Source organism: Schistocerca gregaria, chromosome 4 (assembly GCF_023897955.1).
Source record: "Schistocerca gregaria isolate iqSchGreg1 chromosome 4, iqSchGreg1.2, whole genome shotgun sequence".
NCBI lineage: Eukaryota > Metazoa > Arthropoda > Insecta > Orthoptera > Acrididae > Schistocerca > Schistocerca gregaria.
The window spans coordinates 53,972,821-53,997,152 of NC_064923.1; the positions used below are offsets into that span (position 1 = coordinate 53,972,821).

Sequence of the window (24,332 nt, forward strand, 5' to 3'; positions counted from 1 at the left end):
AAAAAAAACGAAGGGCGAAATTGTTCCTATGTCTCTCAAAGATAAAAAGTTTACCAGATATTTCTCTGGTGTGTCACTGGAACAATTTTTCAGCACCTCTGCGATTAAATCACAATATTTTCAGTTCCTTTACAAATTGTACACATAAATAGACTGTTAGAGTACTGAATTTTACAATCTCTGTAGCAAATAAATTTCCAAATAATACTGAATTCCAGGGTTTAAATGTGCGCGGAAAAATTCCACCCGATAGCTACAAAAAGAAAGTCTGTCAAAATGACATTCATTGCTGGGAACTACATTTTTATCACTACTCAGAACACTTTCGATTTTAACAGATACTTTAAACATTTCATTGAAGGAACAGACAGATCCCCATCACAATTTTCCTGAAGTTCTTCCTCTTGTTCGATAGCAGAACTGTGATTACTGGCTAATGTAAAATCGTCACCTTTTTCGTTTATTTCTTGACCTATATCACTGACACCTTCCTCCCTAGATCAACTAACATTGTAATCAAACTCGGTAAAGTTAAAAACGACACATTCGTGCCAACATATTTTGAGCTGTACGGTACCGTACTGAGGAAAACAGTTACGTCGTTGACGAGGCGCGGTCTAGGAGACTCCAACACCTGTCAATAACACGTGTCAGCAATAAACACAGAAGGCGATAACGCAACCGACAGCAAACATCGTAGGCTTGGCAATTTAAGGAGGGTAGGGGGAGTATAGCATTCCGCCAAATCTGGCCTTGAAGAACGAGTTCGTAACTTTTCGCGAGGTCTGGGAGACAGCACTTGATGAGTTATAGGTGAGAACAGGTTACTGGATGGTCTTGTGATCCTCCGCCGATGACATGGGTGATGTCTGTGACATGGTGTATGGAATCAGTGCAATCAAGATATGAAGACTTGACAGAACGGCAGAGGAGATATCGATTTACACAGTAGTGTAAAATGCGCTCATAGTCCTCATACCGTAACACCATATTCTCTGTACTTCACTTTTGGCACTGGACACGACTGCACTAACTTTCTCAGGGCACTCGCAACAATCAAATCTGTCCATTGAATCCCAACACGGACTTTCGCTGGTTTCATGCGAGTTTTTTACAACCACCGTCTTAAAAGCTCGATGTTCTCTAGTGAGTCAGTATATTAAGTCTCCCAGGTTTGTGTTTAACTATGGTAGTTCCTTCGCGTTTCCACCTCACAATCAGTTCAACTTCAGAAACTCTGAAATGCCCCTGATCTGTTACTCGTGTGACTAGCCCACGCTCGAACTGACTGAGCTGTCCTGGCCCACTTTCTGTCACAGATTCTCTTATACTCGCTGCTCCGCCACGCATGACATCTCGTGGTCAATTCCTCATTACATAGCGGCGTCATCGGGATCTTTCGCCGTGGCAAGCTTGAATAAAGTCCTCTTAATTTACGAACGGAGTCCCTTCGAATACAGCAGTTGAGTTTTAGATAGCTATCGACGCCATCGTCATCAGGAGTTACGATCACTGTCGGAGCTGGTATGGTGTTCTGCTTATGTCGATGCAGTAGCAGAGTCTGGAGCCGTCCAACGAGGACGGAGCGACTCGGGTGTGGAAAGTAAGCTGGCCAGCTCGTCGCAGCTGCAACCTGCCGCGGGACCGACTGACGTCGGCTGGCGCGAGGGCCCGCGCCACATTTGAAACTGCCGCTTCAAGTTCACTGATTCCCGCGATGGAACGCAGCTTCTAAGAGTTGCCCAACTTGCCTTCCACTCATGCGTCACACCGGCCCTCCCTGTAAGTTTCCAGACGCTGCCATTGCGTCTGTATAAGCAGAACACCATGCCATCCCTAGCAGTCAGTGATTTTAACTCCTGATGACGATGGAGAAGTCACCGGCCGGAGTGGCCGTGCGGTTCTAGGCGCTACTGTCTGCAACCGCGAGACCGCTACGTTCGCAGGTTCGAATCCTGCCTCAGGCATGGATGTGTGTGATGTCCTTAGGTTAGTTAGGTTTAAGTAGTTCTAAGTTCTAGGGGACTGATGAACAAAGAAGTTAAGTCCCATAGTGCTCAGAGCCATTTGATTTGTATGAGGTGCATTAGTACAAGGCTATAACGGTCACCCAAGTCCAGAACAAACAAAAAAAAGGTCAAATGTGTGTGAAATCTCATGGGAGTTAACTGCTAAGGTCATCAGTCCCTAAGCTTACACGCTACTTAACCTAAATTATCCTAAGGACAAACACACACACTTCCGCCGGGACTAGCCGTACAGTCCATGACTACAGCGCCCATGACCGCTCGTCTAATTTCGCGCAGCCCAAGTCCAAAACATATCGTCTACCTTACAGCTACCGTGAGCAACAAAAATTTCATTTGCAGTATTTCATATAATTACGGAACGAATTTAAAATTATCTCTTAATTTACTCATTAAGCGATATAATAGTACATTGCTGTTTAACATGATAAGACGTTGCAGGTAGATATTGTTTTTATGTCTCGAAGCAATGAAACTCACGGCGCCCAAGTTACTCTAACTATATTCAACCAGTACGTGAGAATGAAAGCACACACGTCGAAACTTGTAGAAACTTTTTCTCGCTGACACCTCATACAAGTAATTAAAGGAAAAAAGTACGTCGCTTACTACATTTTCGCTGTTGACGTAATTAAACTTACGCATCGGGCACGGTGTTTTAATTTATTACTTTTTTACTATTAACTCTATTAGGACATACGCCACTGTATTTACCAACAAAATTGTGTTATTGTATGGCACATAGTTCAGGAGATATGATGTCATATTCAGTTGCATGAAAAATGAGATACGTGGAAAACTAGTTTACCTTAAAATGGAGCGCAAATTAGCTACAAAATACTAATGCAGTTTTACTTTTTCATCGTCATGTGCGTAATTAATACGAAACTAATAAAACCAACGTATATAGGATATTGAGTCTTCTATAATAAAGTTTGTACATGCTTAACGTCATTTGACGCATTAACCCATTTAGAAAGTAATCAGACGTTTGAAGCTCTTTTACGCATGGGAGTGGAATTTTGTAAGCAATCTCCTTCGTGAATGATTTACACTTCCTTACTTTATACCCAAAGGAACGTTGCTTGGAGACACTTTGTTGTATCCTGTACACTCGTCTAATATAGAGTGCATAGGGAGCTGTTTTCTCGTATCACTAGAAAAAAAGTAAAGTTGGACACTGTAGACCGGCAGTACACGCGTGGATATTTTGATGATGTCAATGGAGTTTATTACAGCAAGTTAAATTGACAATACTTTGCGTATTCACAAAGACGTGTCGCAAGCAAATGGCGACATATAAGTAACCAATATCCTACGGTATGAACAATTTCAATGCAAGCAAAACAATACAGTCCATAAGTCACTGCTGTCTCCTTTTTATGACGCTGTCTACTGCTGCCGCAGCTAGGCGGCGCAGTGCTTAGATTCTCTTCGTGTAGAGGCACACTATTGACTGACGTCACCTCACAGCCCTCTCTGCTGTAACGTTCAAGGCCGACACGTCGGCGCTTGATGTTACGCCGGAACAGTCATCTTCCCTGCAACTACACTGCCCAACAAAACTGAAGGATCACTTTTTGCCGGCCGTGGTCGCCGAGCGGTTCTAAGCGCTGGATCCACGCGTTCACTACGGTCGCATGTTCGAATTCTGCCTCGGGCATGGATGTGTGTGATGTCCTTAGGTTAGTTAGCTTTAAGTAGTTCTAAGTTCTAGGGGACTGATGACCTCAGCAATTAAATCCCATAGTGCTCAGAGCCATTTGAACCATTTTTGAAACGCCAAAGTGTCCATCTAAGATCCCACAGTTTGGCTATCGGTGCGGCCCACGCAACTTCGTTGAGCACATTACAAACGTACCAGTCAGAAACTTTAACATCAGCTTGGTGGCTGCTTGAACACCTGAAGGTAGGCAGGCCCCTCAAGGGTGTCGACGCTATTGCGTAACCTGCAGGCACTAGAGTAACTGCCAGGCTGATGTGGTGTCGAAATTTCTGAAGCTACATGTCTAACGCGTTCGACGAAGGTGCATGGGTAGCACTGAGAATGTTGCCAAGCTCTGAGATCTTGGAGGAACCCTTTGAGGTTTTATTCATGTACTTTTTAATGTTGCACTCCCGCAAGATCACGCCACAGGATGGCGCAAAACAGAAGGGTTTGAAGAAGATTTGCTGCTTCATATCATGTCCAGATTTCGTCGAATGGTTTTCAATCGTGTCTGGTGATTCCAACCAGTAGACAAGAACAAAAAATGTGGTCTTGATGCACTCCAAAGAGTGCTTTAACGTTCGATGGTGATGCAGCCCCCCAATTTCCTTAGAGATGCGTTCAAACGTCCGAGGGCGTCAGCAGTGTTAAAGGTTGTAAAAAACATCCTCCTGTTGCTCGTCGTTCTGTAAAAACTTCGTTTGAACACGCCTCTCCGTCTGAACAGGCCTCGGAAGGCACAACGGTACCCACCGGTCGCCGTGTCATCCGCGCGCCCCACGTGAGTCACTGGATGCGGAAATGGCGGTGGGGGGGGGGGGGAGGGGGAAAGTGGTCAGCACACCGCTCTCCCAGCCGTATGTCAGCTTACGAGACCAGAGCCGCTACTTCTCAATGAAGTAGCTCCTCAGTTTACCTCACAAGGGTTGAGTGCACCCCGCTTGACAACAGCGCTCGCCAAACCAGATGGTCACCCATCCAAGTGCTAGGCCAGCCCGACAGCGCTTCGGTTATGTGACGGGAACCCGTTTCACCAATGCGTCAAGTCCGTTGGCCATCGTGCTGTGAACTATTGCTTTCGATCGCGTGCTATGTGGTGATCAATATCCCAGGGAGAGGGGTACTTTCATTGACGCCCTTTATGCGACGACCTAAGGTGTTTCCGTGTCTGTTGTGAGCGAAGATGTGTCTGATATGTTTTCTTGACCACACATACGAAAAACACGTGAATTCGACTCTGGGTATTGCGGTTTTGACCTTCATCGCAAAGACGTCAAGAGAAGGGCGAAATGTGGGCAAGAGGGGCTGTGATGACTTTCTCATGGTGTGAGACGTCCACGGTGGCATTGGGCACAATTTTACTGAAATTTGCTGCCAGTGTGATACCATTAACTCACTTTTCAGTTCACATTAACTGCCATTAACTACCGAGTTGTGGCCTTTTATTAGCATCTGTCGACACATTGCCACTTGAAGCATTGCCAAGCCCGAAGATGACGTAGCAGGCGCCACGCTTTTGCCCCTTTACAGAGAAAGATTGTAGGCACCTTTCAGGCAAATTTTAAACTTATGCTTTCAAGTGGAGGCAACTACAGGGTTTCGAAACAGTGATCCTTTATCTGTTTTGCACAAAGTATACATAATGTGTTTATAATTAAACTATGGCTACTCAAAAAGATTCTGTTTCTGCTGTAGTTACTGTACGCTAGCGAAATTTGTCAGATATATTAATGCGTGAAAGCGGAACCGATTTACGCTGGAAAAAAATTATTTCTTTTATTGGCCACCAGGTACAAATCTGGCACTGTTTGTCTGGCAGTATGATATTCAAGCCGTCAATTGACATGCTATAATGTGAATGAACACTGCGGATACCGAGAAGAGAGATCGTGAGCCGTTAGTGGAAATGTTTTATGTGAACCACTGCCATTACAGTGCCGCACGTAAAGAGTATCGCCGACGGGAAGGTCTGAGGAAAGGCCTGATGTCATTAAATGGTTTAAATAAAATGTTAATGCAATTCAAAAACACTGGTGAGTCCGGTGTGGCACCTGGAAGAGTAAGGCTGCCTATCACGGTGAAAGTTATAGAGGGGCCTGCTGTTGCTGTAACTGGCCTTGCAGCACGTGTCCCGCATAGTGGCAGTGCTCGTCTAGCGTTACGACGTTTGTCTGTTTATAGTCAGCAGTATGGAAAGTTCTCTAGTACCCGTACAGTCCTGTCCAGATCCAGACGATGCAGCAACTCAAACCCCATGATCCGCAGCAATATCCTGCATTTGCTCTTCGCATTCAGGGAAGGATCGAAGTTGATATATGGACGGGAAATGGGCAATATTTTGTGGAGTAACAAGCCACATTTTACACTAAAGGGGGTGGCCGCCGTGGCCGAGCGGCTCTAGGCGCTTCAGTCTCGAACCACGCGGCTGCTACCGTCGCAGGTTCGAATCCTGCCTCGGTCTTGGACGTGTGTGACGTCCTCAGGTTAGTTAGGTTTAAGTAGTTCTAAGTCTAGGGACTGATGACCTCAGATGTTTTAAGTTCCATAGTGCTTAAAGCCTTATGGAACAACACTAAAGGATGCAATAAATTCACACAACTTCCGAATTTGGGGCACCGTTCAACAGCGTGTTCTGCACGAAGAGCCATTGCACTCGCAGCATGTAACTGTGTGGTCTAGATTCACATGCACCTTTATTCTCGGTCCGTTCTCCTTTGAAGAGGGCGCACTCGGAGGACCCGTCGGGTGTACCGTAACGTCTGCAGGTTTCGAGACCACCTTGTGCAGCACCTGAACCCCGCTTTCGAAGGACACAACTGCATGGAAACCTTTGTTTTCATGCAAGATGGGAAAGATGTTACGTCGCTCAATCAGTCTCATTCAGTGGGAGATCTGGTTAGTGCAACCATCCACGAACGAGTTATCTCCAAACGTTTTTCAGATGAGTTGCCTGCAAAATCACCTTATTTGAAGGTGACTTTTGGCTCTGAGCGTAAGGAAGCGTTTACCACGGAGACGTTCAATATTTACCTGATCTAACGGTCGGTATATATAATGAAACACGTTGCTCAGATTCCACCGAAACTGCTGTGAGACGTTTGTTTTACGGATGTAACTGTGTCCGGTTCTCACACTGAGGAAACTGTGTAGCAGCAGTTAATAATGAAATCAACGTTATGCCTTGCTCACTTGTTTGACCTTTTTTGCCCATCCCTCGTTCCTAATATGTAAAACATGGAAACGTATCTCTACGCTCTTTATTGTACCAGCAGCTCCAAATTTGCACCAGGTGGGCAAAATTGGAACTACTTTTTTTCCAGCGTAGATCAGCTCCACACTAACGCATTAGAATACAGCCCACACTGACCTCTGTAAGTACCTGCACTTTAATTACAACCAAACGGTATTTCCGAAGATAGGAAAGGGTAAAAAAAGAATTGGACTATTGAATATGTAACTGAAGCTGTGAGCTGTGCTTCCATAAAGGTCGCAGATGACTAAATGCAAAGATCGCAGTTTGAGCTCCATTGTGGATCACAGATTCAAATAAACTACCGACTTTCTTCATTTTAACGCAATGTACACATAAAAGAAACTTACACATAGTCCCGTATGACCGTTCTTGTGTAGAGCAACAGTAGACCGTCTTCTTTACTTCCTGTGCCGGCCACCTTCCTGAGACACGATATTTCGGTAGTCCCATCACCACAATAACGAAAATTACGAAAAATCCGAATTCACGAAGGGTGTCTTTAACATTTCACACTTGAATTTCGAAAACTCGTTTCTAAACATCGCAGTTGTCATATACAATTTACGTACCGTTAAACGAAACCAAAAAAGGACTTTAAGGTTCTGAGTCATTTCATTTGCTGTTGGTGTATTGAGCGGTATATAATAGTGCTAACACATTGGAATATGGTACGAGACGAGCGGGGTTCACACACCGGCCCTGTCATCCTGAATCGGAGTGGCTGGTGCTTGTCCTACATCGATGAAGGCAGGTCTAGGTCGCCTGAAAATAAGCCGTCGTTGACGAAACCGTAATGTGTCTTCCTTTTTCTCATCATTTCGAGAAGTGAATCATGTTCAGGATTTTCCAATTGAAAGCTTGTTTCAGGATGATATTCGTACTAGGAATAACGGCTTAGACGGGATATATAACTACTCAACAGGTTTCTTACAAGGCTGTGTCAGTGCAGCCTTTACATTAAGCCTTGATTCCTCCTGGAAAACTATTCAGCATTTAAGGTGAAAAATTCGGAGTAGGTATTAAAATCCAGGGAGAAGAAATAAAAACTTTGAGGTTCGCCGATGACATTGTAATTCTGTCGTAGACAGCAAAGGACTTGGAAGAGCAGTTGAATTAAATGGACAGTGTCTTGAAATGAGGATATAAGATGAACATCAACAAAAGCAAAACGAGGATAATGGAATGTAGTCGAATTAAGTCAGGTGATGCTGAGGGAATTAGATTAGGAAACGAGACACTTAAAGTAGTAAAGGAGTTTTCCTATTTAGTGAGAAAAATAACTGATGATGGTCGAAGTAGAGAGGATATAAAATGTAGACTGGCAATGGCAAGGTAAGTGTTTTGAAGAAGAGAAATTTGTTAACATCGAGTATAAATTTAAGTGTCAGAAAGTCATTTCTGAAAGTATTTGTATGGAGTGTAGCCATGTATGGGAGTGAAACATGGACGATAAATAGTTTGGACAAGAAGAGAATAGAAGCTTTCGAAATGTGGTGTTACAGAAGAATGCTGAAGATTATTTGGGTAGACCACATAACTAATGAGGAAGTATTGAATAGGATTGGGGAGAAGAGAAGTTTGTGGCACAACTTGACAAGAAGAAGGGATCAGTTGGTAGGACATGTTCTGAGGCATCAAGGGATCACCAATTTAGTATTGGAGGGTAGCGTGGAGGGTAAAAATCGTAGAGGGAGACCGAGAGATGAATACACTACGCAGATTCAGAAGAATGCAGGTTGCAGTAGGTACTGGGAGATGAAGAAGGTTACGCAGGATAGAGTAGCATGGAGAGCTGCATCAAACAACTCTCAGGACTGAAGACCACCACACACACAGAAGGTGAAAATCGAAGCGACACAATCTTTCGCTGTTTTAATTTAATTTTTTGCTTGGTAGTTTGTATTATTATGTAGTGAATAAGGTTCTGTGACGATTAATGAGGCCATTTCGGTAGTAAACATTGAGTTTTTCTGTTTCAGCTTTAACTGTTTGCTGTATATGGCCTGCCAAATAGCTTCTGGAATGCGATACCTCGAAACGCTGAACTTCGTTCACAGAGATCTTGCCACAAGGTAAAAATCTATACTACTTGCAAGTTAATAACGCCTGTGGTGTTCGTGAGAGTTTGATTGATACTAGAATAAGAAGCTTAACAGTAGTAGTTCATGAAAGTTAATAAAGCAACAGGCACTAATAGTACAGGGTGACAACTATAGAACTATATGAAATAAAATCATCATAACTTCTTAACGGTTTGCGTCATGACGTTCGAACTTCACGGTTGGACGCGGGACATGATGTGAATTACTATGCGCACTGTAGCTCGGTTTAGCGAAGAAGCCTACTTGCATTTGGATGGGTTCGTCTGTAAGCAGCATTGACGCTTTTGGGGAACTGACAATCTGCATATCGCGGTCGAGAAGTCTTTTCACGCTCAACGGTTGACTGGGTGGTGTGCAGTGTCCAGTCACGGAATAATCGGTGCGATAGTCCTTGATGGCATGGTGACTACCGAACAGAATGTGAAGGTTTTGGAAGACGATTTCATTCCCATTATCCAAAATGATCCTGATTTCCACAGAGATGTGGTTCATGCAAGACGGAGGTCGACCCAGTCGAAGCAGGAGAGTGTTTGATGTCCTGGAGGAGCACTTTCGGGACCACATTCTGGCTCCGGGGTACCCAGAGGCCACTGGCATGTGCCTCGATCGGCCGCCATATTATCAGGATCCGAACACCTGCGACTATTTTGTGTGGGGCTGTATTAACGACAAGGTGTACAGAAATAACCATCGCTAAGCTGAAAACAACCATTCAGGAGGTCACAGACAGCATCGATGTTCCATTATTTCAGTGGATCATGCATAATTTCGCTATTCGTCTGCGGCAAATCATCGTCAATGATGGCGGGCGAGTCAAACGTGTCATAACCTAAATCCGAATATCTGTAATGACGTTTACACGTTCAATAAAGAGTGTGCACACCGTAATTTGTAACTAATTCACGTTTTTCTTCATATAGCTCAATAATTGTCACTCCGTATATGGTGGTACATGATAGTATGCGATTCGCAGTTGCTCCTTGATGCAAGCATTTCGAGCGTTATCGGCGAACATTTTCGACCAAACCTGTACTGGCTATAATTTTCCAACTCAAGTCCTGTTTTTTACTCTAAAGCAAACGTAATGCCGACTGCTACGCAATTGTATGGTTTGTCATTGTCGTGTCGACTGGATGTGCAGGAACTGCTTGGTCGGCGAGGGCTACCAGGTGAAGGTGTGCGACTTCGGGACGCACAACGAACTCTACGAGGCCGACTACTGCAAGGTGGACGGCGTGGAAGGGCTGCCTGTGCGGTGGATGGCGTGGGAGTCGGTGCTCCAGGTGAGTCCTTACCAAGTTCATCGCCTTACGTTGTCACTGTTAACTGGGGGTCACCGAGCTGCGCCAGTTCGATAGCCAGCACTCAGCTACATGGAAGTCATCTTGTATGTACTGTAGCATTCTCTTTAGATAGGAAGTGTATCTCCAAGGGGGTATCAACTTTGCAGATATTTGTCATTTTCGGTAAAATTGAATATATTCTTTCCCACACTGATAAATTATAAAATATGTTACTTAATTGCTGTGTATATTGGCTTCCTTGTCTTCTTCGAAGTGTAACTGTTGGCGCAGGCTGTGTCAGTTCGAAGGAATTACTTACGCAGTTCAATTTGGATTATAGAGGAAGGTCCTGCTCGTACATAACAATAGTCCCTATATGTTTTTGTCTTCTCTGTTTTCCATACTAATAGGCCAGCTCCATACTTTGACAAGATTTACAACTCCGTCCTTTCACAGAACTACTGCCCGCTGCGATGCAGAAACATATCTCTCTCTTACAGCCGATTACACAAGACTCACTGGAGTAATACCTCTACCGACCATGCGCGTGGTACACTACTGACAATTAAAATTGCTACACAACGAAGATGATGTGCTACGGACGTGAAATTTAACCACGGGAAGAAGATGCTTTGATATACAAATGATTAGATTTTCAGAGCATTCACATAAGGTTGGTGCCGGTGGCGACACGTACAACGTGCTGACCTCAGGAAAGTTTCCAACCGATTTCTCATACACAAACAGCAGTTGACCAGCGTTGCCTGGTGAAACGATGTTTTGATGCCTCGTGTAAGGAGGAGAAATGCGTACCATCAAGTTTCCGACTTTGATAGAGGTCGGGTTGTAGCCTATCGCGATTGCGGTTTATCGTATCGCGACATTGCTGTTGGCGTTGGCCGAGATCCAATGACTGTTAGCAGAATATGGAATCGGTGGGTTCAGAAGGGTATTACGGAATGCCGTGCTGGATCCCAACGGCCTCGTATCAATAGCAGTAGAGAGGACAGGCATCTTATCCGCACGGCTGTAACGGACCGTGCAGCTACGTCTCGATCCCTGAGTCAACAGATGGGGACGTTTGACATACAATAACCAACTGCACGAACAGTTCGACGACGTTTGCAGCAGCATGGACTATCACCTCGGAGACTATGGCCGCGGTTACCCTAGATGCTGCATAACAGACAGGAGCGCCTGCGTCGGTGTCCTCAACGACGAACGTGGGTGCACGAATGGCAAAACGTCATTTTTTGGATGGGCAAAACGTCATTTTTTCGGGTGAATACAGGTTCTGTTTACAGCATTATGATGGTCGCATCCGTGTTTGGCGATATCGCGGTGAACGCACATTGGAAGCGTGTATTCCTCATCGCCATACTGGTGTATCACCCGGCGTGGTGGTAAGGGTTGCCATTGGTTACTCATCTCGGTAAGCTCTTGTTCGCATTGACGGCACTCTGAACAGTGGACGTTACATTTCAGATGTGTGACGACCCGTGGCTCCAACCTACCATCGAATCCTGTGAAACCCTACATTTCAGCAGGATAGTGCACGACCGCATTTTGCAGGTCCTGTACGGGCCTTTCTGGATACAGAAAATGTTCTACTGCAGCCCTGGCAGCACATTCAGCAGATCTCTCACCAACTGAAAACGTCTAGTCAATGGTGGCCGAGCAACTGGCTCGTCAGAATACGACAGTCACTAGTCTTTATGAACGGTGGTATCGTGTTGAACCTGCATGGGCAGCTGTACCTGTACACATCATCCAAGCTCTGTTTGACTCACTGCTCAGGCGTATCATGACCGTTATTACGGCCAGAGTTGGTTGTTCTGGGTACTGATTTCTTAGGATATAAGCACCCAAATTGCGTGAAAATGTAATTACATGCCAGTTCTAGTGTAATATATTTTTGCAATGAATATCCGTTTATCATCTGTATTTATTCTTGTTCCAGCAGTTTTAATGGCCAGTAATGTAGAATAACAGAGATACTGAAGTTGTAAATAAATTGTCTATACATTTGGGCATCTGGCGGCGAAAGTATGTAAAAATACTTTGCACCTGTTTTTACATAAATATTACAAAAAGTAATGAAAACACTATTATAAATCCACACACATTATTAAAAACGAATGTACGTTTTACGTAAGTATGCAAGTTCCACATCTTCTCCTAAACCACTGGATCCATGTCCATGAAACGTGCCACACATGTCAGTGTCTGGAAAGAATCTCTGTATGGATAAGATCTATCTGCCTATCAAAGGTGGAAAAGTAGCGTGGCTCACGACACGCGAGTACCCTTACTTTATTCATCCAGTATTTGAGTATGAGAATACTTACTGACTTACAACAAGTTTTACACATTATTTCAAATCTTAACAAAACTTTTTACCGCCGACAGCTGACATGGAAGGAAAAAATTTATCGCTTACTTTGCCATCGTGCAGTATAACTGCCGCATGGCATTTTAATTACTTCTTTACTGCTTACTGTATTCGTGGCACATTTTGTTGACACTATTCATATAAATCACACAGTGTACGAGAAGAAAAATGTATCGTTGTAGGAGACATAACTTAGAAGATGTGCCGTCATGGGCACTGAAATGGCTGAAAAACAGCTGCATCTTGCATGAAATTTTAATTTACTACTTTTTTGTCCATCACATTTCGCAGACAGGGCGCACGTATACCGCTGCGTGTCCCTGCAAAATTATGCCATTGTACGGCACATAGCTCAGCAGAAACGACGTCAACCTCAGGAGGAACGACGTCATAGAGCTACGTGGGAAAGAAAGCGCAAAGCGAAATTTGCTAGAGATACACATCTACATCTACGTGATTACTCTGCTATTCACAATATAGTGCCCGGCAGATGGTTCAATGAACCACCTTCAAGCTGTCTCTCTACCGTTCCACTCTCGAACGGCACGCGGGAGAAACGAGCACTTAATTTTTTCTGTGCGAGCCCTTATTTCTCTTATTTTATCGTGATGATCATTTCTCCCTATCTAGGTGTGTGCTAACAGAATGTTTTCGCAATCGGAGGAGAAAACTGCTGATTGAAATTTCATGAGAAGATCCCGTCGAAACGAATAACGCCTTTTTTTTAATGATTGCCACTCCAAATCACGTATCACGTCTATGACAATATCTCTCCCATTTCGGAATAATACAAAACGAGTCGCCCTGCTTTGTACTTTTTCGTTGTCATCCGTCAGTCCCACCTGATGCGGATCCCACACCGCACAGCAGTACTTCAGAAGAGGGCGGACAAGCGTGTCGTAAGCAGTTTCTTTAGTAGGTCTGTAGTATCTTCTAAGTGTCCTGCCAGTGAATCGCAGTCTTTGGTTTGCTCTACCCACAACATTATCTATGTGATCGTTCCAATTTAAGTGATCTGTAATTGTAATCCCTAAGTGTTTAGTTGAATTTATAGCCTTGAGGTTTGTGTGACTTATCGCGTAATCGAAATTTAGGTGATTTCCCTTATTACTCATGTGAATAACTTCACACTTTTCCTTATTCAGGGTCAATTGCCACTTTTCGAACCATACAGATACCTTATCTAAATCATTTTGTAAGTCTTTTTGATCATCTAATGTCTTTACAAGACGGTAAATGACAGCATAATCTGCAAACAATCTAACAGGGCTACTCAGATTGTCTCGTATGTCGTTAATATAGATCAGGAAGAATAGTGGGCCTATAACATTTCCTTGGGAAACGCGGGATATTACTTATGTTTTACTCGGTGACTTTGCCTCTATTACTATGAACTGGGACCTTTCTGACAGGAAATCACGAATCCAGTCGCACAACTGAGGCGATACTCCGTAGGCACGCAGTTTGGTTTTGAGACGCTTGTGAGGAACGGTGTCGAAAGCCTTCCGGAAATCTAAAAATATGGAGTCAATTTGTCTCCACTGTCGATAGCACTTCATGAGGATAAAGAGCTAGTTGTGTTTCACAAGCAAAATATTTTCTGAAACCGTGCTATGTGTCAATAAGTCGTTTTCTTCGAGGTACTTCATAATGTTCAAATACTGTATATGTTCCAAAAACCCTGCTGCAAATTGACTTTAGGTGACATGTGTGCACAAATTCGTGTGAAATATTTTAAATATATATGAAATATATTTGACATGTGCCTACAGGTGCAAAGCTATGCGTTAAATGCTCATACTAAAACACAGGAACGGTTTTAATCACATTTGGTTTAAACATTATTTACGATCTGGGAAGAACTAATGTGGGCATAAGAACCTCCTGCCACCTACTGGGGTGGAATGGTTACCTGGAGAGACAGAGAGTAGATGATCAGAGAAAGAGGGGGAATGCAAGATGGACAGAGACAGGAGGGAGGATCAAATGATCACAGAGAAGAGTGTAGGAGGATATGTACAGAGAGAATGTCAGATGAAGGAGATGGAAGGAGACTAAGAGGGGAGGGGGGGTCTAGAAGGGGGGTTGAGAAGATAAATTAATAGAAGTTTCGAATATAGAAATACCTGGGTTATGCCACGTACTCCGTTAGTAACTTTATATGAATAATGAATCCATGTTTTTTAACAGCAAAATTGTTCTACTTATATCAAATGAAAGCTGTAATTCCCAAAGTGCAGGTGTTCCAAAATGATCTGTACAACTTTAATCACGTACACTTGTGAAAGAAAGTACGTAGAAATCACAGTTTGCTGCATAATGTTCACTCACAACTGAAGACCGAGCGAGGTGGCGCAGTGGTTAGCACACTGGACTCGCTTTCGGAAGGACGACGGTTCAATCCCGTCTCCGGCCATCCTGATTTAGGTTTTCCGTGATTTCCCTAAATCGCTTCAGGCAAATGCCGGGATGGTTCCTTTGAAAGGGCACGGCCGATTTCCTTCCCAATCCTTCCCTAACCCGAGCTTGCGCTCCGTCTCTAATGACCTCGTTGTCGACGGGACGTTAAACACTAACCACCCCCACCACCACAACTGAAGTTTTAGTACCGTTTAACAGACTTTGTGTGCGCCATTTATATCATGTAGACAACCTAAGATATATGCCAGTTCCTCCCTGTCCGACCTACCACGAAATTGTTCAAATGGCTCTGAGCACAATGGGACTTAACATCTGAGGTCATCAGTCTCCTAGAACTTAGAACTACTTAAACCTAACTAACCTAAGTATATCACATACATCCATGCCCGAGGCAGGATTCGAACCTGCGACGGGAGTTGTCGCGCGGTTCCAGACTGAAGCGCCTAGAACCGCTCGGCCACACCGACCAGTGACCTACCACGTCCTCATTAACGTGTCCAATATCTGCTCTGACGAAAACAAGCTTCGTCCGTAAACATCACCTGTCATCAGGTTAAAGTGAATGCCGCAGCTGCATCTCGGAGGCTTGAAGCGTCAGTTTCTTGTACAGCAACATGTGCACAGCGTATAATAGTAGCTCTAAATGGCGAGACATTTCGGGGCATGATTTGGTTGGACTCCGGATAAATGGCTGTTTCATCCGTTCCATATCTGCATCACTTGTATACGTAAGCTCAAATCTCGTCCTGTTCCTGACACTTCCGGATACCTTGAATATCGTAGACCAGTGTCCGCTACACCACGAGGATGAAGAGCTACAGACGCGAAAATTAACCGACAGGAAGAAGATGCTGTGTTATGAAAATGATTAGCTTTCAGAGCATTCACACAAGGTTGACGCCGGTGGCGACACCTGCAACTTGCTGACATGAGGAAAGTTTCCAACCCATTTCACATACACCTGCGTTGCCTGGTGAAAAGTTTCCGTGATGCCTCGTGTAAGGAGGAGAAATGTGTACCATCACGTTTCCGACTTTGATAAAGGTCGGATTCTAGCCTATCGCGATTGCGGTTTACCGTATCGCGACATTGCTGTTCGCGTTGGTCGAGAAACAATGACTGTTAGCAGAATATGGAATCGGTGGGTTCAGGGGAGCAGTACGGAACGCCGTGCTGGATCCCAACGGCCTCGTATCAGTAGCAGTCGAAATGGCAGGCGTCTTAGCCGCATGGCTGTAACGGATCGTGCAGCCACGTCTCGATCCCTGTCAACAGATAGGGACGTTTGCAAGACAACAACCATCTGCACCAACAGTTCGTCGACGTTTGCAGCAGCATGGACTATCAGCTCGGAGACCATGGCTGCGGTTGCCCTTGACGCTGCATCACAGACGGGAACGCCTGCGATAGTGTACTGAACGACGAACATGGGGGCACGAATGGCTAAACGTCATTTTTTCGGATGAATCCAGGTTCTGTTTACAACATCATGATGGTCGCATCCGTGTTTGTCGACGTCGCGGTGAACGCACATCGGAAGCGTGTATCCGCGATCACCATACTGGCGTGTCACCAGGCGTGATGGTATGGGGTGCCACTGGTTACACGTCTCGGTCACCTCTTGTTCATATTGACGGCACTTTGAACAGTGGACGTTACATTTCAGATGTGTTATGACGCGTGGCTCTACCCTTCGTTTGATCCCTCCGAATCCCTACATTTCAGCAGGATAATACACGACACCATGTTGCAGGTCTTGTACGGGCCTTTCTGGATACATAATAAGTTCGACTGCTGCCCTGGCCAGCACATTCTCCAGATCTCTCACTAATTGAAAACGTCTGGTCAATAGTGGCCGAGCAACTAGCTCGTCACACTACTCTTGATCAACTGTGGTATCGTGTTGAAGCTGCATGGGCAGCTGTACCTGTACACGCCATGCAGGCTCTGTTTGACTGAATGCCCAGGCGTATCAAGGTAGTTATTATGGCCAGGGGTGGTTGCGTAAAAATGTAGTCATCTGTCAGTTCTAGTATAATATATTTGTCCAATGGATACCCGTTTATCATCTGCATTTCTTCTTGGTGTAGCAATTTTAATGGCCAGTAGCGCATATGACAGGGAGTGGACCGTATATCGATCCCTGTGGCGCACCTTAGTGAATATTCTCCCTTGTAAGATCGCTACTTCATTGCTTCATGCGCTCTGCACGTAGCGATACGGAAGGCTTACCGGCGCTCTCTGTGCTGTCTCGCAGGGCCAGTACACGACCAAGAGCGACGTGTGGTCGTTCGGCGTGACGCTGTGGGAGGTGCTGACCCTGGCGCGCCGGCGGCCCCTGGAGCCGCTGTCGGACGCGCAGGTGCTGGCCGAGCTGGCGCGCCTCGGCGACGACGACGGCGACGTGGACGGGTGCGCGCTGCCGCTGCCGCTGGCACCGCCCCCGCGCTGCTCCAGCGACGTGCTCGACCTGCTGGACGAGTGCCGCCGCCGGCACGCCGCCCACCGGCCCTCCTTCCGCGAGATCCACCTCTTCCTCCAGCGCAAGACGCTCGGCTACGTGCCCCGGGCCGCCTCCTGATCGCCTCGTCTCGCCTGCTAGTGCTGTGGACGCTGGTGCGCAGCTGTCATTTTGTACGACCTACATTCGGGTGCTTCTTCTGGAGATCTGGACTCGCTGTGATACGAGATGCTGCCTAAAAGTTTGAGGAACTCCTGCTTCCCACTATGGAGACACCTGAGCCATCGATTAGTCTCTTTTGAATCGGTGAACAGAGCTGAATGATTAGTCCAGACCGACTTTACAGTGTATCACATGTTCTCAAAGTATGCGGTGATCTTTCAAATTTCTTTGCTCTTGTTACCGGGCGACTTTGTATCAGTTTTTCAGTCTTACTTTGGCCTTCTACTGAAGAGAAATTTTCATCAAAGAACCCCTGACTCCATCATTTGTACTGGTAACTGTTATAGGGAACATTTGACGGTGATTCCTACACTTACACCTCTCCATTATGAAGAAGTATGGACGAAAACTTTAATACTAATGGACTCACAAAGAGATTTGGAATCCCTTGAATTATGGGAATTGCTTGCTCTGAAGATAATCCTCGTAACTTTTCGGTAGTAACTCACTCACTACATGCACATATCTTTTTTTACTAGTGACTAAGAGTAATCCCTTCTACTCGGTCACCACATAGTGATGTTAAGATATATTCAAAATGTAACACGTGTTTCAGGCCGTGGAAACGGGCGGAAAATTATCTCACGACCACTGTAATCTGACTCCTCTCGTAATTGTCACCAGATAATAAGTTGCAGCGTAAATGCATTGAGAAATATAGCAGCGGTACTTGGAAGAAGATGACTTTTATACATAACCGTTCGATGTTTTTCGGTAATTTATCCGATGATTTTATTTCCCCTAACGGCAATTGCTTTTATAACTTGTTTGCTAAGACGAGACTGTACGATCTTGGAACGCCGAAATCCGAAGAGACTGGTTGTAGGAAGAGCTGTAATGTTTGCATTCACTCCTTCATCTGGAGGAGTTTATGTGGAAACCAAACTTAAAACCAGTATACTTTACGGTAATCCATTCACCACTTTAGGACAAGAGATGCAAATGAGTCTTCTTGTCGCTTACAGTAGACTATTCAGAAACTTCAGTCTTTTTCTCTGACCTGTGTTCCGTTCATTTTATCTCGAAATTAACTGTGAATTTTCCATTGGTACCTACTTTTCCTGTCCGAACCAAAGCTTACATTAAGTTCTACTTTTCGTCATTAACTTAAGTAAACCAGTCTTTGAGTGTTATGTTAAATTATCTATTGATCTTACTTTGACTCGTGAATATGAAAATTAAATTATAACGCTTTAGGTTTCAAGAATTTAAACAATCAGTGATGACATTAACAATTATCTGTGATAAAATAAAACTAGTTATCAGATTGCACTTCTCTTAGGAAACTCATGTATGAGAATGTCGCCTTTTAAAGAGCAGTATTCTCTTCTTGTTGTTTTTAGTGTTGTTAGAGGACCAATGTTATCAGTTATCGATACGATATGCCGCTTATGTACTTCAACACGCTCTGAAAACAAATACTGTTCACTTTCAGGTTAACATTTGAAATGCTCCTGTTTAAACATGTACCTCGGCAGTAGAATTTCCTGTCTGTAGAGGAACTTCAATTTGTTAGTATTCCTTTCCATCCTCCGACTACCTGCTGGCAACCATATCTGAAATCGTTACTCTTTTCTTTCACTGATCTGTCCTGGAAGACACGCATCGCTAGAAGATTATTCTCCCAGGATTCGTTGATTTCGTTTCGTTCAAGATTACCACGTTGATTTCGTTTCGTTCAAGATTACCTTCGATTCTGTTTTCATTCAAGGCAAACGAGTGCCATTTTCATCATTTAACTCTCTAATATATTCCCAGTCATTAATATTTGAGCTGTATTGCTGCTTTCTACTTAACACTTTGCATTCGGACGCTTTCTTTATTACACAGAAGTGAATATATTATTTTGTTCTTTAGGTTTTAGCAATAAGTCTTCTTCGTAGCTTGAAGAGTGAATTCGTATTTGAATATATTTATGATAAGTGCTTTTGATTTGTAAATTATTTGTGAATAGGAAATATAACAGTTTCAGACTGGCCTAAATAGTGAATACGTGGTAAATAATTCACAAATGGTTATGAAATTGATAATTTGTGAATGTTAGGAAAAGGCAGTTTATTTCGTCAATTGCGTCAGTAAGTATGTAAATACAAAGGTCATTCAAATGAAAACCAGAATACGTGGAACAATATCAAGAATCTCTTCTCGTTTTATGGGAATATTTTCTCGAACAATTATAACTAGTCACTTTAAGACTACGTCTCTTCTGTAGAAATTTGGGGAAAACACAGTATTGAGATGTGCGCCACATCATTTTCCTCTACCTATGATTAATTTTGATGCCCTCTGTCGTTGTCTCTTATTTATCACTTAAATCTGATACCTGATTCACATCACGCATAAAGGATATAGGCCGGCCGCGGAGGTCACGCGGTTGTAGGTGCGCAGTCCGGAGCCTTGCGACTGCTTGGGTCGCAGGTTCGAATCCTGCCTCGGGCATGGGTGTGTGTGATGTCCTTAGGTTAGTTAGGTTTAAGTAGTTCTAAGTTCTAGGGGACTGATGACCACAGCAGTTGAGTCCCATAGCGCTCAGAGCCATTTGAAAGAATATAGGAAATAAAGTCTTCATCCAAGCGCGACGCTGTCTGGGAATAAAGCCTTCCAGCTTCCTTGTAACAGGAACATTAAGATACTAATTCATATTTATCATTGTACTATGCCTAGTGACATCAAAGAGCAGTATTTTTGTTGCTTCCACTAAGATCCACTGGAGTGTCATGGAAGATTTGTTTTGTTTAAGACTGGTGGGGGAAAATCACTTTCTTAAAATGATTGTGATATTAGATCCGGAAGAAGGCCGCTGCAACCGTGGCCGAAACGTTGGTTTTTCTCCAGCAGCAGTAGTTTTATACGTTATGACGCGGTACCATATTCAAAAAACTTTTATGTCGATTGTGACACAGTTATCTGTGCGCATCGTGTGGAAGACTATTCTAAAGTTTCATCCAGATGCCGTCTTAAAATCATACAAATAATCACACAGACATCAAACGAGGATATTTCTTTATTTGCATTAACATTTCCTAAAGATTACGGTGTAAAGGTACAAGATGATGAAAGGAAATGAGAGCAACAGTGTGAATAGGCGAATGAAAGGTGAGAGAGACGTACAGGGAGAGCTGGAGACTGACAAATATACCGACTCGGAAATGGATAGAGGACATGATGAACCATTGTAGGAGGAACAAAGAGTTATAGAAGGTGAGGGAGAGAGAGAACTGGTGGGGCGTGATAGGTGTTTGGATAGCCTGGAGGATGTTAGATACAAGTAGAGCAAATCAAACATGTTACAGAATGTAAGGATGTTGATGTATCGTGGATAGGACAATAAAGGAGAACAGAAGTAATTTCCAGACGATTTATGACGCTTATTGATTACTCGCTCCGAGGGAAAACAACAATTCTGCTTTCTAGTTCCTGCAACAAACTTTTTCGAATCGTGATAAAACATGGGCCCGTAGGAGAAGGCTTTCACGCAACCGAAGTATCACGGAAAAAGGAAACGCTGTAACAAAGCGAGAGCTACCTTAGTTTAGTAACATTGGCAAGTTATACGCCTCTCGACAGGTAGTGGACAACTTAACCGTAATATCTAATAAGTGCAAATATCGCCTCAGACAGCATTGAGTGAATGCTCCATTCCGTTTTAATATTCTGTAAGTTTGCTTGCTTCACTAAAATTTTGTCGCAACTTTGAGCCTATTTTTGTGCACTGTAGACATAATTTTTGTTAACTTCGGGTATGGCTTACTACGAAACTCATCTACCGATTTCGGAGGGCTATCAAGTTTTTTGCCGCGCAGATGTCTGGTTTTTCGTTTCAGTGGCTTTTGTATTTTGTTACTGACGCCTTTCTGTAAATATTGCTTGTTTGAATTATTAGGCCAAAGAGTATTCTAGTTATGAAACGACAAACCTGTCGTTACTTGTAATTTTCAGACGCAATAACTAAACATAAAACTACACGTTATACAGATATAGTCCTCAGAGCGATGTAATCAGTGGCAATATGAGCTGATAAATGTTTAAACTTTCACGGTAAATGTAGGGTTGTAATGAAGTATTTATTGATAATGCATTGTAGAAAATTGTACTGGTTGTATGAAGAAGTTTATTTTGTAATATATTGTAAATATCTAGTAGAGATGAGTGTAAATATGAAGAATAATATTTGTAACATCTGTCACTACTTCTGCCGTCACTATTACTCACAAAAGTATGAGAAATTAACACTTCCCAAGATGTAACCATTAAACCATGGTACCAGTGTTGCAAACTGGCTCTCCTGTGGCCTCAGAAACGATTGTCATTCTTTGTTAGATCATAGTCTACTGTCAAGTATTCTTTCATGAATTATTTTCTCCTGGTCCCTTTCACGTGGATCACTATATTTTCTACAGTTATGGATACAAACATTGCTAAAGGTGGAAAAATTACCGTTTCCTTTGGAAAGTATTAACCCTATATTTTCTTGTTACCTCGTGCCACTATTTTATATTTTCCATATTCATGTGTTGCCGAAGTATGATTCCTACCATAAAAAATGTTGACATTATTTGTAAACAGACAGTAGCCGTAATAACAAGATATGTATGCACTACTTTGTACCTACGGCCCCCACCCCATCCGTTTCTGCGCATTTTGCTTATACATGTAGTCGTCCAACAGACACCTCCCTTATTCTGTTGGATAGAGTCTTGGATCACTCCTCAGTTTCCCATCCCTCGTTTCAACCTATTCTGCTGCTTATGTTTTTTTTTTTTTTTTTCATTCGAGACCACACTGTATTGGATCAAAACAGAATTTGTTCTTTTTAGTTACTGAAATGTTGCGTTCATTTCAATTACATTTACCGGGTAAACCAGTTACTTGATATGAGCATTTTCTGCTTGAGACAGCTTTTAAATTTACGTACGTATCGCATCGTTGCGTGCAGTCAACGTCACTGACTTGAAATAACTTTACAGTGACAGCCCTCTTCCAATCTCTTAAACTCACTTCTTTATGTTCTGACAACTCTCCATTACCATGTATTCAAGTCTAATGTTTCAAATGTTTCCCCAAGCATGGGTGGCAGTAATAAATTTACAAGGAGGATAGTGAGAAAGAACTAATATTTCCGGAATTTTCTTTTCAAAATTTCACAGGAAACAAAAGTTGAATATGTTTGTAAAGCTCATCTTTGTTTTTCATTTCCGCGAGCATCGTCTGCAAACAGTAAATCTGAGGTGCTGTTACGTAGCAAATCAAAGTGTTGTGCAATGTTGGTAGTGGAGAATCATTATAAATTTGTAGCAATTTCTTCATATATGCACAGTGAATAGTATTTTTAATAGCGAGCCTGAAAAATGGAACTCATAAAATACGTATCTATTATATAGATAAACAACGATGTTAAAGGTTTTAGAGTGAATAATATTAATTACATGGAAATACGAAATGTTACTTTTGCAGCTGTATCATAGTGAAAAGTGAGACTTTTCACGATATTTCAATTATATTACGTGTTGTATCTAATGCTGCGTTACCTTTCAGAACTGTGGAAACCTGCATCATGTTAATAATGTGGCACTCAGCTGCTTGTTGAATTGGTAACATTGTATGCCACATGTTTAACGTTTGGTTTCTACCTAAAAGGACGCGAAATCTCTGAAAGACTTCCTAGTAACCAAGAGACTGTCAGAAAGTGTTGAGACATTGCATGCAGGTAACGGTTTATCGTACAACACTAAATAAACTTATTTCTTGTCTGGTTAAAATATAAGCACAAATTATGTTGAGTGAATAGATACGCTGTCATAAAAAGATAAACTGTTTTGTTATTACACTGTTCACAAACAATAGGAAAATAAAGTCATAAATGAGTTAAATATCGCTTTCTACAAGAAAAAACTGTTGTCTTTCACCTAAGCAATAGTACACCTTTTAAACAGAATCCTTTTCAATTAGCTATTAATCAGTGGACATCAATCAGAGTGTGTATATTTCTTAAGTTTCTGAATTCACTCGGAATATTTCATAATGAACATTTTTAAAGTTACTACAAGTGGGCGTCAAATGTTTAACCTGTCACCGAGCGGCTCGCTGCTCGCCGACGTGAACGACCGATGATAAAGCACACCCACCGTATTTTACCGGCCCATTTCGCCTACTCCATCGGTGCTCGACGCACTGCTCGCGACTGTGATGTCGTCAGTCGTACGACCACACCGCCGCCTGAGAGATCGATCCACCGGATGTGATTGTCTCGCTAAACGGAACAGAAGAACGGCTGTGCTAGCCAGAGAGTAAACAGCCAGTCGCAGTACTCAATGTTCGCCGCTATGCCACTTCATGTGCAGCAGGAGAGTAATGCAGCTGTGCCATTCTACAGCTCGTAGCCGCGCTCAGTGGTCAGCCAACACCGATGTTAGTAATCGTCTGCAGCTCAGTCATTGCTGCCATCAAGTATTTGTGGCTCCGT

General features: G+C 43.3%; 1 protein-coding gene across 2 annotated transcripts in view; it reads left to right on the plus strand.

The window, feature by feature from the left end:
- Positions 1-23,739, plus strand: part of LOC126266886 (discoidin domain-containing receptor tyrosine kinase B-like) — a 358,246-nt gene extending 334,507 nt beyond the window's left edge. For both annotated transcript variants that reach the window (XM_049971552.1, XM_049971553.1), the window contains 3 exons: positions 8,968-9,060; positions 10,232-10,373; positions 17,444-23,739. In XM_049971552.1, coding sequence (XP_049827509.1) covers positions 8,968-9,060; positions 10,232-10,373; positions 17,444-17,767 — 559 coding nt within the window. In that variant the 3' untranslated portion in view covers positions 17,768-23,739. The remainder of the gene's footprint in view (positions 1-8,967; positions 9,061-10,231; positions 10,374-17,443) is intronic.
- The last annotated feature ends 593 nt before the right edge of the window (positions 23,740-24,332 follow it).